The 19,100-nt window shown below is 41.8% G+C and overlaps 2 protein-coding genes across 2 annotated transcripts; both read left to right on the top strand.

Moving 5' to 3' along the window:
- Positions 1 to 3,636: 3,636 nt before the first annotated feature.
- ubiad1 (UbiA prenyltransferase domain containing 1) lies at positions 3,637 to 18,151 on the top strand. Its single transcript, XM_031565573.2, has 5 exons — positions 3,637 to 3,695; positions 3,871 to 4,657; positions 6,465 to 6,704; positions 10,913 to 11,549; positions 17,003 to 18,151. Exons 1-5 carry the CDS (start codon positions 3,637 to 3,639, stop codon positions 17,488 to 17,490), a joined length of 2,211 nt encoding a protein of 736 aa, XP_031421433.1. The 3' UTR covers positions 17,491 to 18,151.
- On the top strand, positions 5,136 to 6,917 carry LOC116220330. The gene is made up of 2 exons (XM_031566773.2): positions 5,136 to 6,704; positions 6,779 to 6,917. The coding sequence occupies exons 1-2, from the start codon at positions 5,304 to 5,306 to the stop codon at positions 6,800 to 6,802; spliced, it is 1,425 nt and encodes a 474-aa protein (XP_031422633.2). The 5' UTR covers positions 5,136 to 5,303; the 3' UTR covers positions 6,803 to 6,917.
- Positions 18,152 to 19,100: the final 949 nt, after the last annotated feature.

Below are 19,100 nucleotides of genomic sequence, written 5' to 3'. Positions count from 1 at the left end.
TAGTCATTTGGGTCAATGAACACTTTTGCCACACGAACACCATCATGGAATAGATTCATGGCCTCAGAAACGTTGATTACTGTTAGTTCCATCTATTCTTTTTTTATTGCATTAGTCAATACAGACATTCCTTTTTGAATGAGCGTCAGTCTCATAATTGTATGAAATTACTTGTTTCACAAAGAATGTGGAATGCGATATTATTGTAAATTATAAGAAGGTTGTAAATGTGAGTACTGTCCAGGTTCTTTCAGGTGCTTCTCTACATCCTTCTACTACAGTCTTACAGTATATACATCCACTTGGAAACTTGTGTTGAAATTATTACATACCGTAGATAGCATTCAACTTATACAAAATAGTAGAAGTTGGGTTTCATGTTTTAAATTGGAGTGATTGGTGTTTCCCCCATCTGTTAATTTCTTTGTGTATTTTTAGTTAGCGTGTAAGAGTCAGTGTGCTGTATGAATGCCCTAGTGTGATTTCCTGGTGTTTTAACATCTTTGTCTTCCCTGAGCCTGTAAAATGTGTCTGTATATAAGCCCGCTCTATTCTGTATCACTAACTTAATGCTTGTGCCTTTGGTTAAAATTTTTCTCAATTGCTTTGGCACATTTCTCAGATCAGAACATTATCTAAACAATTTTTCATTATTTTGAACAAATAGCCAATGCTTTGGCACATTTCTGCAAATGATTATGTACAATTGTCTGCTGTTTCTTACATTATCAAATGCTTATGTCATGTTGATCAAAATGTATTATACTGGTCATCTGTTGAATAGTCTTATCCCCCAAAACATCTAGGCATTAATCCATTGCATAAGTCATTACATGCAAAAGTTATGAACCATGTTTGTAGGAGCCAAATTAACCTTTATGTTGATTCTTATGTTATCTCTCTTTATTAGTATGTGCAAGTGTGAGAGTGTGTAAGAATGAATGAGTGACACTATGGCCGTAGGTGTTTTTACCCCATCTAGAGGACACCTGAACTTTACCTGAGAGGCTGAAGGTGGAGCCCAAGGGGGAAAGGCCTTAAAATCCAGCAGCCAGAGCATCTGGGCGTGGCTGAGGAAGGCAACAGTTTTTTGACCGTGTGCCAGGACGTTTGCAAAGGAACCATGTGCCTTACGAAAGACTCTTTAGTTTAATATCTTTTATTTTATTTCCAACAACTTGTTATCCACCATTCTACAATAAACGGTCAAAGGGACCAACTGGACTCACCTCTACTTCTCATCTTTCCTACACGCGTCAGAACCAAATCCATCTCAGCCACCCGTGGTAGGCAATTAGAAATTGCTGCTACAATTAGTCAAAAAACTACCTTGGATGGATGTACTTTGAAGAAAGCAGCATTGGATACGGGAACAAAGGGATTGTGAATTCAAGGGCATGTGCCACTCTGTGAGTGGAAGGTTGAATCCAAGTGAATCCGCAGCAATCGGTATGTTTACGAAAAAACTTTGAAAGGAATCTTGTTTATTGTTTTAAGAAGAATCACTTTTGTGGATTATTGAGTTATATTTTTGAAGAAAAAGGACTTTTAAGTTTGTCAAGTTGAGAAAAGAGGTTCAGTTTCCAATATGGCGGACCATGCGGTTACTTCTGTTGACTCTGAAAAGCAAAAAGAAATGTTTGAGTTAGAAAATAAGAAGAAAGAAGCAAAACAAGTTAGAAAGAATAAATTGGCTGCTTTGACTCGCAAAATGAATAAGATGAGGGAACTCATGTCTGATCCAGCAAACCTGGAGCAAGTAAAGGAGAACCTACAGAAATATACAGAGGTGTTGGAGGAGTTTGATGAATTGCACAAACAATATCAAGAGCTTCTGTCAAAGGATGAATGTGTTACAGACACAGGACAGTGGTATGAACCGAAGAGGATTGTTATTGAGGAGTTTAGGAAAGGGGCTGATAAATGGATTAAATATTGTCCTGTAGTTGCACCACCAGCAGAGAAAGAAGATGAAATTAGTCCCAAGGACAGCATCTCTTCAGTTAGTAGGGGATCTAAAAGTTCAAGATCAAGTTCATCCTCAGCTCGTCTGGTAGCACAGGCTGAGAGGGCAGCACTTTTAGCCAAGGCTGCTACTATGAAAGAAAGGCATGCTTTAGAAGGAAAAGAACAACTTTTATCCAAGGAAAGAGAAGAAATTAGAAGGCAAATGGAGACTTTGAATTTTGAGGCTGAATTGTCTGCTACAAATGCCAAGCTTGCAGTGTATGCTGGTGCTGAGGAGCAAGTGGCTTCTACCCCAGCTGATGGCATGAACGCGTACTTCGAGGAAAGGAACCTGGAACTCGCCAACATGGACACACTGCAACAAGTGGCTCTCACAACCAACATGCTTGAAGAAAGGATTGTTCGACCAAAGGATAGAGCGAAACACGTACCTTTGTTTCAAGCAAGCAGCAGACAAGGTGAACTGGGTGACCATATAGGACATTGGTTACTCCAGGAAACCCCAGAGGCCGTAGGTCCAGCTCAAAGGTCACAGTCTGCATTGAATATGCAGGCAGATCGTGCAACTCGAGGTAATGCTATTTTGAAACCTATTAGGGAGAAAGCCATTGATCACTCTGACAAAGTTGAGCTCAGTACAGAATACAGACCGCTGGTTGATGATCTTGTAATCTCCCAGGCAGATCCTATGCTGCCTGAACAAGAGCAGGTCAGGTCGTTACAGGACAATGTAGCTCCCAGTAGTCTAATTGCGATCTTAAATAGACAAAACGAAATCACGTCTATGCTTCTTAGACAGCAGCAATTATCTACATTGCCACCTAAAAGGGTTACTGTCTTTGATGGAGATATCTTAGAGTTTAGGTCATTTATGAACTCCTTTGAACATAACATTGAGAGTAAAACAGACAATGGACAAGACAGATTGTTTTATCTTGAACAATATACAAAGGGCCAAGCTAGGGATCTAGTAAAAAGCTGTCAGCATATGGATGGAGATCAGGGTTATCTCAGAGCTAAGCGCTTATTGCATGAACATTTCGGCAATGAGTATAACATTTCCACCGCTTACATTGAGAAAGCTCTTAGTTGGCCTATCCTGAAGCCTGAAGACCCAAAGGCCTTGAATGAGTATGCTCTGTTTCTGAAAGGATGCTGTAATGCCATGACAAAGCTGGATTACATGGAGGAACTGAATGTTGCCTCTACCTTGAAAGCCTTAGTCATGAAATTACCCTTCAAGTTTAGGGATAAGTGGAGGACTAAAGCTCAGGAGAAACTGGATGGCAACAGCAAGATTACATTTGCAGATCTTGTACAGTTCATTGAGAAACAGGCAAAGATATGTTCCAACCCAGTATTTGGAGATATCCAAGAGTCAGTTGCAAGTAAGAGTAAAAGGCCCGAGGTAAGCAAGCCCATGTTTAGGCCCAATGTTAGTTATGCAGCTAATGTGGCAGCAGTAACCACTCCAGTGACTTCAAATATGGACAGTGATGTCAAATTCCCATGCCTCTGCTGTGATGGTGCTCACAGTCTAGAGCACTGCTCTGACTTCAAGAAGAAAACACACAGGGAAAAGTTGAATCTTTTACAGGAAAAGGCACTCTGTTTTGGATGCTTGCGTACAGGACACAGAAGCAAAGACTGCCATGCAGGGCGTCTGTCATGCAACATCTGCAACCGAATGCATCCCAGTGTGCTTCACATCAACTTTCAGGTCAAAGGTGAGACCATAAAGTCAGCAGAGCCACCAGAGAACATCAAAGAGGTGAAGTCCAATGTTTGTCGGCATAATGGGGCCGGGAACTCTAAATGTGCACTTTCAATCTTACCTGTTCAAGTGAAGTCTGTGAAAGGCAACAGGATCATTCAAACTTATGCTTTTCTCGATCCGGGCAGTTCAGCAACATTCTGCACGGAGAGGCTGGCGCAGAAATTGAGCCTGGAAGGGAAACCAACAACTGTTTTGCTAAAGACAATGTCACAAGAACGGCCTGTCAAGAGCACGTTGGTGTCAGGTCTAGAAGTGAGCGAACTCGAAGGCAACAACTTCCTTCCTTTACCTGGAGTCTTCACTCAAAGGTCTATGCCGGTGACAAAGGACGACATCCCAACACAGGCGGATTTAAGGAAATGGCCTTATATCAGTGAAGTCCAATTACTCCAAATAGACTCTGGCATTGATTTACTCATTGGCATGAATGCAGCAAATTTGATGGAACCCTGGCAGGTGATCAACTCACAAGAAGATGGGCCCTATGCTGTAAGAACCCTACTAGGATGGGTAGTCAATGGTCCATTGGGAGGATGCAGTAAAGGTGTGGACAAGGCCACAGTGACTGCTAATAGGATCTCCCTGGTTAACCTGCAAGAACTTCTGGTGAGTCAATACAACACTGATTTCAATGAGAGAGTCTATGATGAAAAGAGTGAAATGTCAGTAGATGACAAGAAGTTCTTGAACATTGCCAATGCATCTGTTAAAGTGATAGAGGGTCACTACTGCATTAACTTACCTTTTAAAGCTGATAAGGTGACAATGCCTAACAACCGTGTGATTGCAGAGCAACGCCTTTTGAATCTGAAAAGGAAGTTCAAAAGAGATCTGAATTATCAAAGGGAGTACAGAGAGTTCCTCAGTGATGTCATTCATAAGGGCTATGCTGAAATGGTTCCCCCAGCACAGGTGAACAGAACTGATGGGAAAGTTTGGTATATCCCTCATCATGGGGTATATCATCCAAAGAAGAAGACCATCAGAGTAGTGTTCGATTGCGGTGCAACATTTCAGGGAACATCCCTCAACTGTGAACTACTCCAAGGCCCAAATCTGACAAACACACTGATAGGAGTGCTGACACGTTTCCGAAAAGAGCCAGTAGCACTGATGGCAGACATACAGGCCATGTTCCATCAGGTCAAGGTCACAGAAGGTGATACAGACTTTTTGCGCTTCTTTTGGTGGCCACAAGGAAATGTGGATGATGCTCCTACAGAATTTCGCATGACTGTTCATTTATTTGGAGCGGTCTCTTCACCCAGCATTGCAAACTTTGCACTCAGAAAGACTGCACAGGACAATGCAGGCAACTTCCCACCTGAGGTAACAAAGACAATAATGGAGAACTTTTATGTGGATGATTGTTTTAAAATCTGTGCCCACAGAAAAGGAAGCAGTAAAGCTGATCTCAAACCTCACCACAGTCTGTCACCAAGGAGGATTTCATTTATCAAAGTGGATAAGCAACAGCAGAGCCGTCCTTGCTACTGTTCCACAGGAGGACAGAGCCAAAGAGGTAAAGGAATTGGACTTGAGCAAGGATCAATTGCCCATGGAGAGAGCCTTAGGACTTCAATGGTGCGTGCAAAGTGACTCCTTTAAGTTCAACATCACAATCAGTGAACGTGCACTTACCAGAAGGGGCATCCTATCCATGGTAAGCTCAATTTACGATCCCTTAGGCTTTCTGTGTCCACTTACTTTGCCAGCTAAATTGTTGTTGCAGGAACTATGCCGACAGAACTTTGGATGGGACGTGACCATTCCCCACACTCTATCTGAGCAGTGGACAAATTGGAACAGTAAGCTGTCACTGCTTGAAGGCTTTGAGGTACCACGCTGTTTCAAGCCACATCATTTTGGTGAGTCAGTGCACAGCCAGATCCACCATTTCTCTGATGCCAGTGAGCTAGGCTATGGAACAGCCAGCTATCTCAGAATGACTAACGCAAAAGGAAAGGTCCATATAGCATTCTTGATGGGCAAAGCGAGAGTAGCTCCATTAAAAAGGCAGACCATCCCGAGGCTGGAGCTAGCCGCAGCAGCTTTGTCAGTTAAAGTGGACAGAATGCTCAAAGCAGAACTACCATCAACAAGAGATAAGTCAGTGTTTTGGTCTGACAGTACAGCTGTGTTAAAGTACATCTCAAATGACCACACTCGCTTCCACACCTATGTGGCGAATAGGACATCTAGGATTAGGGAAGCCACACAAGTGTCTCAGTGGAGATATATTAACACAAAGCGAAACCCTGCCGACGACTGCTCTAGAGGTGTGAGTGCAGAGAGCTTCATGAGGAATCCAAGATGGATCCGTGGACCAGAGTTCCTCTGGTCATCAGAAGAGGATTGGCCAAATGAACCAATAGACAGGAGTCAGCTTTGTACGGATGACCCAGAGGTCAGAAAATCTGTAACAGTTAATTCCATCATGCAGACATGTGAGGAAAGGCCCACAGACAAGTTACTCAATTACTTTTCAGATTGGCTGAAGTTGAGAGTAGCTGTTGCATGGATAATGAAAGTGAAGGATGCATTGAGGCACTTGGTGCAGAAAAGAAAGGACTCAAAGGACGACTATATGTATCAAAGGGCAAACAGAATAAACACAAGGTCTGTCAAGATTAGCATGAAAGAATCAATAACAGTTGAAGATCTAAAAGGAGCAGAAAATGCAATACTTACCTATGTGCAGAGACAAAGTTTCCCACAGGAAATCAGCATGCTGCAAGAGGGAGCATCCTGTGTGAGAAAAGGCAGCAGCATCTACAGACTGGATCCGATGCTGGATGGTGGCATTCTCAGAGTGGGTGGGCGTCTGAGGAGATCAGCAATGCCAGAGGAAAGGAAACACCCTGCCATTCTGGCCAAAGACCACCACGTGTCCACTCTGATCCTGCGCTACATCCATGCTCAAACTGGACATGGAGGAAGGAACCATATGCTATCCCAGGTACGAAAAACATACTGGATTGTAAATGCAAACACTGCTGCACGGAAGGTTCTCTCTCACTGTGTGACTTGCAGAAAGAACAGAGGAAAACCTGGTGAACAAAAGATGGCTGATCTGCCAGGTGAAAGACTTGTCACAGACTTGCCACCATTCACGAACGTTGGTCTTGACTACTTCGGCCCTTTTGAGGTGAGAAGGGGCAGGAGCATGCTGAAAAGGTATCTTTACCTGCATGACCAGCCGAGCAGTACATCTGGAGGTGGCCTGTTCTTTAACCACAGACTCGTGCATCAATGCCATCAGACGTTTTTTGTGTCGAAGAGGCCCAGCACAACACATGAGATCCGATCATGGCACTAACCTTGTAGGTGCAGAGAGAGAGCTGAGAGAAGCACTTCAAGCCATGGAACACAGAAAGATCCAACAAACTCTAAGGAAGGAGGGAGTTCAGTGGAGCTTCAATCCCCCCACTGCCTCTCACCATGGTGGGTTCTGGGAACGCCTCATCCGAATGGTAAGGCATGTCCTATGTTCAGTATTGAAGCAGCAAACTTTAGATGATGAAGGCCTAACCACTGTTTTCTGTGAAGTTGAGGCAATTCTCAACAGCCGGCCTATAACAAAAGTATCTGATGACCCACAAGATTTAGAAGCCCTAACTCCAAATCACATACTTCTGTACAGAACTAACCCACTTCTGCCCCCTGGAGTCTTTTCAAGTTCTGACCTTTACCACAGAAGACGCTGGAGACAGGTCCAGTATATAGCCGAGCTATTCTGGAAGAGATGGCTGCTAGAATACCTCCCTCTCCTCCAGGAAAGACAAAAGTGGTCAAGAACCAGAAGAAACTTCGTCCCAGGCGACATTGTACTAATAGCAGATAACAACGCTCTTCGCAGCTCCTGGCTACTGGGAAGAGTCTTAGAGGCCAAGCCTGATGCCAGAGGCCATGTCCGTGTAGTGAAGCTGCAAACTAGGACGAGTGTACTGGAGAGGCCAGTGTCCAAAATCTGTTTACTGCTCGAGGGTGATGACTGTAAGGTAAAACCATGAACGCCGAAAGAGTTCAAGATAAGTGAATTTATTCACTTTGAGTTTATATTTTGAGATCATAATAAGATTGCCTAATGATTGAAAATACCTAAACTGCGAATAGAAATGGCTCCTTTGTAATGTAAATAATTGTCTTTGCCTCTACAAACACAATTAGGGGCCGGTATGTAGGAGCCAAATTAACCTTTATGTTGATTCTTATGTTATCTCTCTTTATTAGTATGTGCAAGTGTGAGAGTGTGTAAGAATGAATGAGTGACACTATGGCCGTAGGTGTTTTTACCCCATCTAGAGGACACCTGAACTTTACCTGAGAGGCTGAAGGTGGAGCCCAAGGGGGAAAGGCCTTAAAATCCAGCAGCCAGAGCATCTGGGCGTGGCTGAGGAAGGCAACAGTTTTTTGACCGTGTGCCAGGACGTTTGCAAAGGAACCATGTGCCTTACGAAAGACTCTTTAGTTTAATATCTTTTATTTTATTTCCAACAACTTGTTATCCACCATTCTACAATAAACGGTCAAAGGGACCAACTGGACTCACCTCTACTTCTCATCTTTCCTACACGCGTCAGAACCAAATCCATCTCAGCCACCCGTGGTAGGCAATTAGAAATTGCTGCTACAATGTTGTCATAATCTGTCAAGCATATTTGGTAAATGTCTCCTGATGAATTGCCCTCAGGTGAATCTTGACTTTCACTTTATGAAGGGGAATGTGCAAAGCGTTAGATCAATCAATGACCAACCGGTTCTGTATAACAGCTCAGGAGTGCATCTGTTTATAGTATATAGACAGAGCACAATACAGTGTTACAATTTCTGACAATGGAAGAACAAGGAAATTAACAGGGTGAACAGCTGGGCAGAAGAGGAGTAGGCCGATCACTGTGTGGCAGAAGGGTAAGAAGGCAAAGAAGAGGAAGAGGCCAAGAGGCCCATACAGCTGTGCAGGTCCAGTGCAGCCTAAGAGGCCCATACAGCTGTGCATGTTCAGTTCTTCCTAAGTGGTGTTTCCTGTGTTTACATATCTAATGTTGCATGTATTCCTTTGTGCTATTGTAGCGCCCCTGTACTCAACTGGGAGCGGAACAATCTATGCATATGACCTCTATCGCTAGGATAGAGGTGCTTCGGGTTCTCGTAGTTATTAGTGTGTTTAGGCTAGTTCTAGGCTCGGCATTGGAGGGGGAAGAAAACTGACAATAATAAAAGCATATACAATTTATGGTAAATACAATAGTTTTAATAAATATAATGATATAATAATAACAATAATGATAATAACAATAAGACAATGATACAAAAGAAAAGAGAGCTCTATTAATTATCAAATAAAATACAATTAACCAGTTCAAAACAAAACAAATAGTGTGTGTAATGAGTGAAATCAGTGTATGTGTTTCTTAGCTGGTTCCAGTCTGGATCCTCAGTTCAATCTGGTCAATCTGGGTTAGCTCGCCATCCAACATTCCAATGTGTTCAAAAAACCAATCGGAGATCCAAATGAAAGATCAAGATGGTTTACGCTAGTCAAGGAAAACGATTACTTTACTAAGTTAATAAGTAAAGTAAAGTAACTTAAAAGAAGAAATATTAATTAAAGGGAAAATCGATTTAAAAGTCAAAAGAGGGTTTCTTTGAGGAGCATAAATCAAACGGGGTGTATCAAAGGTGTCAGGAAAAGTTTTAATAAAAGAAAACAAAAGATCTCCTTGGAGACGGTCGCGTGAAAGATTTTCACGCGACTATTTGATCCACTTATTTAGGTGGGTTACACTATGCAGTGCTGTAAAACAGCCTTGTCTTTCTTTTCTGTATCACAATATGGCCTGTCCATAAATTACAGGACAAATAGTAAAAGCATAAATGTGAATCCTGTTCCTCTTGCAATCAATCTCCCACAAACAGCAATGTGTCACTTTAACTTTGTAGGCTACTGTAATTGTAATCAAAGCCTCAGATACAAGGATGTAATTCTGATGGCACTGACATGTTCATTGACAAATATGTAATTCATTGTGTGGTGCTGTTTATACGAATTGTTTCAAGAAATGCACTTCGAGAAATGTACCAAAGCGACTATGAAAAACTGTAAACTGTCTCCCACTGGTGCTACTAAAAGTTATGGCTTTCGCACGAGACCAAGAGGAACCAAAGGCATTGAAACCAAATGGTGGGACTTGGTGGTGGGACTCTTTTCTTGACGCGCTTACAGTGATATTACGTGGACAAAATGGCGACTGCCTGGTGTCTTGAAATGCTCTGGAAGCAGAGACTGCAGAACTAAAGAAAGTTTACCGGCTGTTATGACAGTGATGCATTAATATATGTGAAATGTCCGTTGCTAACTAACATTAGCGGCAACCAAATAATGAATTTCAAGTCTTGTCAGAAGGACATTGCCAATACATTTCGGTAGGTATTTCAGCGATATATCTCTCTGAACAGTGAGTTGTACCGTGAGTTAACACTAAGTGAAATGGGGGATATTGTGGTATAACGTTAATTTAGCTGGCTCAAGTTAATCTGCTTAGTTAGCCAACTGATAACTTGCTAGCACGACAGACGTGTGCTGACCTGCTAGCTAGCGTATCTAACGTTAACAGTTACCTTATCTAGCTACCTGCCCTAGTAAATTCACGCAAAGCCAAAAGTTGGGGAATGTTGGTATTATCTCAATTCACATAGTTAATCAAATTACACCCTTTGTGAAAATATATCTAAGATAGTATCTTATATTGCTAACGTTAGCTCCCTAATAAGGAGTCAATAGCAGTATTAGCTACCTCAATGACACCAGAGCTACACCGAACGCCAACGTCAAATGCATGATTGTACGTCATTCTTCATGTCATGCAGCCGGTGTGTATCGGTATAGCTGCGCTTTTTCATGGTTGCAAACTGACCAGTCGATTTCCAAATACCTATAGTATCTAGCCTAATTGTTGAATCGGTTTAGCCACTCATAACAATTGGTGTTAACTTTCTGGAGCGTATATCAGGAGGATGGCAAGTCATCATAATGGTCAGATTCGTTGATCTGTTTACATAGTGCCACTCTTTTGTGTAAACTGCTTTTAGAGGGTTTGAATCTAGATTGCTGACCGTCTTTTCCATATTTGTTTTTATTTTAGGGACAGGTTCGACTTCTTATAGCCTACGGGGTATACACCTTGTTCGAGGTGTTTGGAAACCTGTGACCAGGCAATGGCCCAGAGTAAATCTACCTACTCTGATTCATCCACGTGTGTTCTAACAGCGGGTTCCAATGGTCAGCAAGACCCCATACAGCCTGTGGGTGGTGATGGCACAGGTTTGATGGGACATGTCTACAACAACCACACAGACATTAAGAACTCATCAGGGATTACAAGGGTGGCAATGGATGTCAAACACAAGTGTGCAGCCTATGTGCTGGCTCTACGTCCCTGGAGTTTTAGTGCTTCCCTCACACCAGTAGCTCTGGGCAGTGCCTTGGCTTATAAACTTGAAGGTCAAGTGGACCTGCTGGTGTTGCTGGTGTGTGCAGTGGCTGTACTAGTCGTGCATGGCGCTGGCAATCTGGTGAATACCTACTATGACTTCTCCAAGGGCATTGACCATAAGAAGAGTGACGATCGCACACTGGTGGACCAGATCCTTGAGCCACAGGATGTGGTGATGTTCGGAGCGGTCCTGTACTCCGTTGGCTGTCTTTGTGCCACACTGCTCTTCTTCCTCTCCACCCTTAGGCTAGAACACCTGGCACTCATTTATTTTGGTGGCCTCTCAAGCTCTTTTCTGTACACAGGAGGTAAAACAGAATTTAGTTTTTTTCATTCTACAGTTTATTCAACCTTGTGTGTGTACACAATGTTAATTTTCGTGACAGATGCTGTCTCAAAAATAGCCTTCAGCCCAGGTGGACTGATGCATGTGCTGGAAAATCAAGACTGTAAAATGAGTGCTTGACTGCTGTTGTAGGAACATCAGGCTTGCCTTTACCCACCTCTTTGCATAAGGTGCAGCTAATTGCCTTTACCCACCTCTCTGCATGAGGTGCAGCTAATTGGTTAGAGGCCTTATGCATTTCTATTCTTCATAACACTGTGAATGCAAGGAATCATGGCTTGTTTAAGGCTACAGGATACTAAGGATGTCCTGATCAAGTTTGTTTTGCCCCCAATCCCAATCTGAGTCATTTAATATTGAGCATCTGTCGAGTCCCGATCTGATACTTGCCTTTTCCTAGATAATAGAGTAGCACAGTGCACACTTTAAGTACATTCAAGTTATTAAGATCAATCCAATGTTGACAATTGAATAGCTCTGCAATGCATTTAAACAAAATATGCCTAACAAAGGAAACAGACTCAAAATATTTTAGTCTTATCACAATTTTGCTTGCATGGAGCATTGGTTTTCATTTTTTCTTTTTTACAAAATAATCAAGTAAACAAACTAAAAGATGTCTTTATAAACACCTTAATTCCACTAAGTGCAGCATTGAAGTGGTAAAACAAGAACACTCAAAATGAGTGGTACAATCACAATTCCACTTCGAAGTGGTGTAACAGCTTTAACATTGACACATTGTCACAGCAACAATAACAAAACGTCTTTCTGCTTAAGGCAGCATTATAATAAAAACTACATAATAATAAAACTAGAGTGGGGTGTCTGACAATGGGATGGTTTGCTCTGCAAGGTAACTCTGTACCTGACTACCACGGTGCAAAGAGAATCCAACTGCACTTACATTAGGCCAAGTGCAGACGGACTCTAGTTTGTCTGAACCCGGTGAACCCCGAGTCCGGATAGCCCTATCGTGCAGACGAACGCACTGTATCCGCGCACTGTATCCGCACTCCCTCGAATCGGGGGTCCAAAGTGAGTAACCTCGAAATCCGATTGCTGTTGGTGTTCGTCTGCACGCTATCCGCATACCTAATCGGATTGCCCCACGTGATCGCATCATTAGACCAGCCAGAACAACGGACACAACCGGCATTATTTAATAACTTAATGGGTTGCCATGGCGCAGTGAGTTTGGCAGCCAGTTATAACAGCACTCCAGTTTAAAAAAAAAAAAATCTTCCTATTACCTTGCTCCTTTTCCACGTGAATTTCCCTAACGGGATTAATACAAATGTATCTATCTATCTTTTGTTAGGAAAGGGATGACATTAACAAGCCACACTTTAATCTATCACTGTTTAATCTATTTGCATCAGACCATTTTTCAAAAACCAGTTTTTAAAAGTGTCAGCAATAGCCTATATGAGCAAATCTGACGTGAAAAGATTTTTTATTATAGACGGAAGTTTCAAAACAGATGAATGTTACGTTAGCTTTAGTCCTGTCAGACAACGATAGCGATAGCTACTAGCTAGCGTTAACGTTACTTCAGAGGTAGCCTACAGTACGTGAAGGACAAAGCCCTCAACAATAGCCTACATTTGTTGTTAGTAATAATAATAACCCTTTGTGAAAATATATCTAAGATAGTATCTTATATTGCTAACGTTAGCTCCCTAATAAGGAGTCAATAGCAGTATTAGCTACCTCAATGACACCAGAGCTACACCGAACGCCAACGTCAAATGCATGATTGTACGTCATTCTTCATGTCATGCAGCCGGTGTGTATCGGTATAGCTGCGCTTTTTCATGGTTGCAAACTGACTTCAGTCGATTTCCAAATACCTATAGTATCTAGCCTAATTGTTGAATCGGTTTAGCCACTCATAACAATTGGTGTTAACTTTCTGGAGCGTATATCAGGAGGATGGCAAGTCATCATAATGGTCAGATTCGTTGATCTGTTTACATAGTGCCACTCTTTTGTGTAAACGCGATTTAAAAAGTTGATATGTGTGAAAAATGAACCCGGGTTCAGGCAAACTAGGCTTCGTCTGCATGGGGTCTAAGACCCCATGCAGACGGACTCTAGTTTGCCTGAACCCGGGTTCATTTTTCACACATATCAACTTTTTAAATCGCGTGCACATGAACCCAGCGAATCCGATTGACTCAGCTGTAGTACATCCCCCACGCCTGTTGGTGGCGCGAAAAATAATTATATTTGTTATTGATAATAAAGAGTTTAGAACAGATTTGCTCATATAGGCTATTGCTGACACTTTTAAAAACTGTTTTTTCAAAAATGGTCTGATGCAAATAGATTAAACAGTGATAGATTAAAGTGTGGCTTGTTAATGTCATCCCTTTCCTAACAACAGATAGATAGATACATTTGTATTAATCCCGTTAGGGAAATTCACGTGGAAAAGGAGCAAGGTAATAGGAAGAATTTTTTTTTTTTAAACTGGAGAGCTGTTATAACTGGCTGCCAAACTGGCTGCCAAACTCACTGCGCCATGGCAACCCATTAAGTTATTAAATAATGCCGGTTGTGTCCGTTGTTCTGGCTGGTCTAATGATGCGATCACGTGGGGTAATCCGATTAGGTATGCGGATAGCGTGCAGACGAACACCAACAGCAATCGGATTTCGAGGTTACTCACTTTGGACCCCCGATTCGAGGGAGTGCGGATACAGTGTGCGGATAGAGTGCGTTCGTCTGCACGATAGGGCTATCCGGAGACGGGGTTCACCGGGTTCAGACAAACTAGAGTCCGTCTGCATTGGGTCTTAGGCTACAGATTATGCAAAGGTGGATGTTATTGACGTGGGTCAGTTGCATGTTGATTTGTTGTTAAAAAGGTTTTTGTTGCTGCCGCAAGGAATTGTGGGGCGATACCATCTTCTTCCCTATGCTAAAGGAGATACAAAAGGAAGCACTGAAACACCCCTCTTAAGCATTTAGATCATTCTACCAGCTCTTATCGTGGCTGCCACTCAGTTAGGAACCTTCCTAAGCAAAAAAGACTATCTGAACGGGTCCCCTGTCTCTGTTTCACTCTCTTTTAAAATCTCATCAGAGACACTGCCAAGACTGCTGCTTGCTGTGTTTAGACGTGGTGCCTTTTTCACAGGCTCTGCCTCTGCCACTTGACTGGCAGCCTTCCCTCCCTCCATCTTCTCTGCCTATTGAATGAGAGCATCCTTGGCATGCCTCAGGTTTTCTGAAGTATCTGAAAATAGATAAATGATGTGTACTTAAATTTAAAAAAAACATCTCACCATTAACAGAACTAGCCTAAACCAACATGAAAAAAGAACTAAAAAGAAAAAAAAAATGTGCTTAAATGATTAATACTGACTTACATTAGATCCATTATAAAGCAAAATAGACATAATATAGCATTCAAAAAGTAAATGTACTCGACATGCCTGTGTTTGTATCTCGGATCCAAAAAAAAGTGGCAATGCAGTAGAATGGCTCAGTCTTAACTGGCTGAAGCGTCTATCCACTGCCTCTAGGAGAGTGTTTTTTTATTATCTTGATCCTCTGGCCAGTGCTGTGCTCTCAAGAAAGAACACGTTTAAGGACCGTTATGCCATCGATCCCATCAGCTGCAGTTGCAGTCTCAGCACTCACTACCCTTGTCTGTTCAACAAAGGGAGCTGACCTTCACTGTGTTCTCCATTAGTGTTCCCTGGTTCACGGTCAGTGTAGCTGGAATGTTGTGTTCAGCTGCACAGACACTGAGAGGCCGTTTTGGCTCAAGAAGGCTCTGCATCATATAGTGAGTGGTGTTCCATTTAACTTGCAGATCTTGCTGTAGAAGCTTGGCTGGCATTTTCATATCAGTCTGGAGTCTGCCCCACAATCTTTCTTGCATGAGCCAGTGTGTCGGTGATGCTGCACTGAGAAAACAGACCCTTGTACACAACCAGCTGAAGCATGTGTGCGATACAGCCCATGCTTGGTACCCCATTATTATCCTTTGCTTTTTTCATATTTATTGCATTGGCCCGCAAAATGACATGGACCTGTCTATTTCCCAACTGTTCAGCATCTCCTCGACTGCCTGCTTTTCAGTATGCTTTTCAGTATACCCTCCAGTATGTGTAGCTTCAGTGCAGCCTTTGCCCGAGATACCTGAGTGAACTCGCTGTATTCCGTTGAATGTTTATCTTTTTAGGTGCCGTATCAAAATGGTAGTATTGAAGGCAGCTCTGTTACTACCGCCTCATGAAATGCTGCCATTGCAGACATTACAGGTAGCTGTTGGTCTGCTTTCATATTTCATATCTGCAGACATTGTAGCCATGTCCTGCCACAACGTGTGCTCTCTGCTTATGACAGCTGTGTGACAGCTGACATCAATCAAAAGATCAGGCTTAGGTTACCAATCAATGCAATGATCAGCCTTTGAGATCAGATCAGGACATCCCTACACCATGTGTATGTACCACATTTCTCAAAAGGGCCTACACATCTGCTGTATTCTTACAAATGCGGACTTCTTTCTTTGATGTAGCAGCCAAAAGTATGGGTCCCTCTGGACTGCTGCCTGTTGTTTATGACAGCCAGATCTGACGCAGAATTGGTGTTGTGAAGTTCATTTAAAGTACATTTTATATCCTCCTTTTTGCCGTTTAATTGAAGCTACCTTAAGAATCCTTGTTTTTTTCTAATTAGAAGTTCTGTCTTTGCCTAAATCAATACAAGAAAAGAAAACTCACCTAATATGCATGACATTCATTTAGTTCTAAAACTGTTCACAGCTCTAAAAGCTACAGAGAACTTGGGTAGAACAAGTGGTGTGAATAGCAATAGCCCGATTCGACATCACAACGATATTTAGTTGCTGATTGAGTACAGGGATTCTTCAAAAGTATGCCATTTGCAGTGTTACAGTATACTTTTCTGTGCAGTATACTTTGTCCATTTTTGTAAACAATTTAAGCATCCTTAGGAATGTTAACTGGATAAGTCACCTCTACAAACCTTTTTAGATCTTGCAGAGACCAGAGATAATTAGGAAAAGATCAATTCAGGGCTCAAAAGCATTTACACATGGGTAAATGTTATTGTGTCATTCCATGTCAGATCACCCAATGGGTTACACCCCACACAATCAGATTTCAGTTAAATGTGGTACATAGGTTCAAAAACAAAAAAACGAGATTTCCAGTGTCATCACAACTGGACTTGTGTATTCTCTGTCTGAATGTCATTTTGGTTAACACATATATAATTGTGTGGTGGTCCAGCATGGTTTTGCTAAGGGTTGTGTACACACATTTAAATGTTGTTTTAATGTTTTCAGATGTTTTACTCTTAGGTGAAACATGACAGTGGAACGTCAGGAAAAAGTGCACACTAATTTAACCAACTCATTTATTTGTCTTCTAGGAATTGGTTTCAAATATGTGGCCCTGGGTGATGTGGTTATCCTCATCACATTCGGCCCTCTGGCTGTGATGTTCGCACATGCTGTGCAGGTTGGATATCTTTCAGTGTTGCCTCTGGTCTACGCCGTGCCACTCGCCCTCAACACAGAGGCTATCCTGCATAGCAACAACACCCGAGACATGGACTCTGACAAGCAGGCAGGCATTGTCACCTTGGCCATCCTGGTGGGGCCTACACTATCTTATGTGATTTATAATCTATTGCTTTTTGTCCCTTATGTACTCTTCTCTATCCTGGCCACACGCTACACCATTAGCATGGCCTTGCCCTTGCTCACGCTGCCCATGGCCTTCCCCCTGGAGCGCCAGTTCCGCGGCCAGTGTTACTCCAAAATCCCCCAGAAGACTGCCAAACTCAACCTGCTCATGGGGCTCTTCTATGTTTTTGGAATCATCCTAGCACCAAAAGGCAGCTTACCGTTAATGTGAAAATGTTTTTAGGACTTTTTTTCTTGGCAATTTGTTTTCATGTAAAATTGCTTCTCTGCATTGTTTTGTATTTATGTAATTGTGTTCCTTAGAGATATTCCAAAAGTAAGTTACTGCATTCATATTGAAAAAGTGATTTATCAGAAGGATTTGAAGGTTCGTACATTCAAGCTTGGTTTTTGTATGTCTATGAGGCTGCTGACAGGACAGGTTTTACTTTGTTATTTTTCACTACCTCTGTTTTCTAAGTGTAAAGTGAACAACAATCCTTAAATAAAGAAAGCAGGCCCTTGTGTACTTAATTTCACACTTTCACTATTTTTAAAGAAAAGGTCTCAGATCTGTAATCCCTTGTCTCCTTCTGATCTGTAATGTTAAAGCTAATTGTTGATGCCATGAAGAATAACATGTGCCTTTAAAATTCATGTGTGTATGTCTAGATGCAGGGGCGTGTCTACGAGTAGGCAAGGGTTGAGTAATGCCCAAACCTGTTGGTTGTCTGCCCACCCAAACAGAATGGAAGAAAACTGCTTCTAGACCTACATCCATGTGTGTCTAATTGGTTATTACTAAATGTTATGTCTCATTTTCGGTGGGCTATTAGATACACGCAATTATAAAAGAACCTGCCTTTGATTATTAAACTGCTTTGTAAACATAATCAAGTGATACTGTATGTCTGTGAGTGGTGGTTTGCAGAAAAAAATGGTGTGGTCTTGGTGTGGACATTAAATAATGACAGAATAGCAGAATGGAACTCAGTTTGGAGATACGGGTATATTTGAAATTTCGAACCACTTTGAACTTGCATGACATGCCTTGAAGCACATCACATTTTTCATGCATGTCCTCTATCCTCTGTTCTGCATTTCGCAGCCTACGCGTTCCCTTTACGTGTTTATCAAATGGGAGGGCCTGATATTTTTCATTGCTCCCATCGTCTGTTGAGCGGAAGCAAAAACGTCAAAATCCTATTTATTTGAGTGACCACATTCACATAACTTTATTAACAGTATGTTGTTACAATTGTTTTGTTACTTAATATTGTTGTTGATCTGTTATTGTGAGTAATTTATAATTTAAACTTTATCATAGGTTTATGTGTACATGAAAAACAAGTTATATGGTGTTCGCCTCTATCCGCAGTAGGTCTTGGAACGTATACAGGTTGAAGGAAGACGCTGATGGGCTTCGATTCAATTTGCATGGTGTATTGTGGGAGTAGCTTTTTAGAGCATGGATTTGACCAAAAATACTACCATCCACACCAATCTTACGGCAGAAGTGATCAATGTCTTTGTTTAATCATGCAGGGTGTAGAAAAATGAGATTGGAAGCATTGGTGAGAAATGTATTTATTAGTTGGTCACACTAATAGTTTGGATACTGGCGAAATTTAACCACATCCATTGATTGACACAAAATTGAATGAAGTCCTAAAACGGCTTTATGGTTTCTATTTGATAAGAGAGATAAATAATAATAATATATATATATTATGTCTGAATAAAATGTACAGTTTAGAATTTGTAGAGCTCTATAAAATGTAATTCACTATATAGTGGACTGAGTGAATGACAGGACATTCTAAACAGCTTGTGTCTGATTCT

The sequence above is a fragment of the Clupea harengus genome, chromosome 4 (genome assembly GCF_900700415.2).
Source record: "Clupea harengus chromosome 4, Ch_v2.0.2, whole genome shotgun sequence".
NCBI lineage: Eukaryota > Metazoa > Chordata > Actinopteri > Clupeiformes > Clupeidae > Clupea > Clupea harengus.
This window is presented reverse-complemented; position numbering and strand designations above follow the sequence as displayed.

Excerpts from the sequence above, each read along its gene's own strand:
- LOC116220330 (XM_031566773.2), top strand. The coding sequence starts at position 5,304 with ATGGAGAGAGCCTTAGGACTTCAATGGTGCGTGCAAAGTGACTCCTTT. Across the intron at positions 6,705-6,778 it reads GGAACCATATGCTATCCCAG|AAAGAACAGAGGAAAACCTG; the intron begins GTACGAAAAACA and ends TGTGACTTGCAG.
- ubiad1 (XM_031565573.2), top strand. The coding sequence starts at position 3,637 with ATGCAACATCTGCAACCGAATGCATCCCAGTGTGCTTCACATCAACTT. Across the intron at positions 3,696-3,870 it reads CATCAACTTTCAGGTCAAAG|TTCAGCAACATTCTGCACGG; the intron begins GTGAGACCATAA and ends CGATCCGGGCAG. Across the intron at positions 11,550-17,002 it reads CTCTTTTCTGTACACAGGAG|GAATTGGTTTCAAATATGTG; the intron begins GTAAAACAGAAT and ends TTTGTCTTCTAG.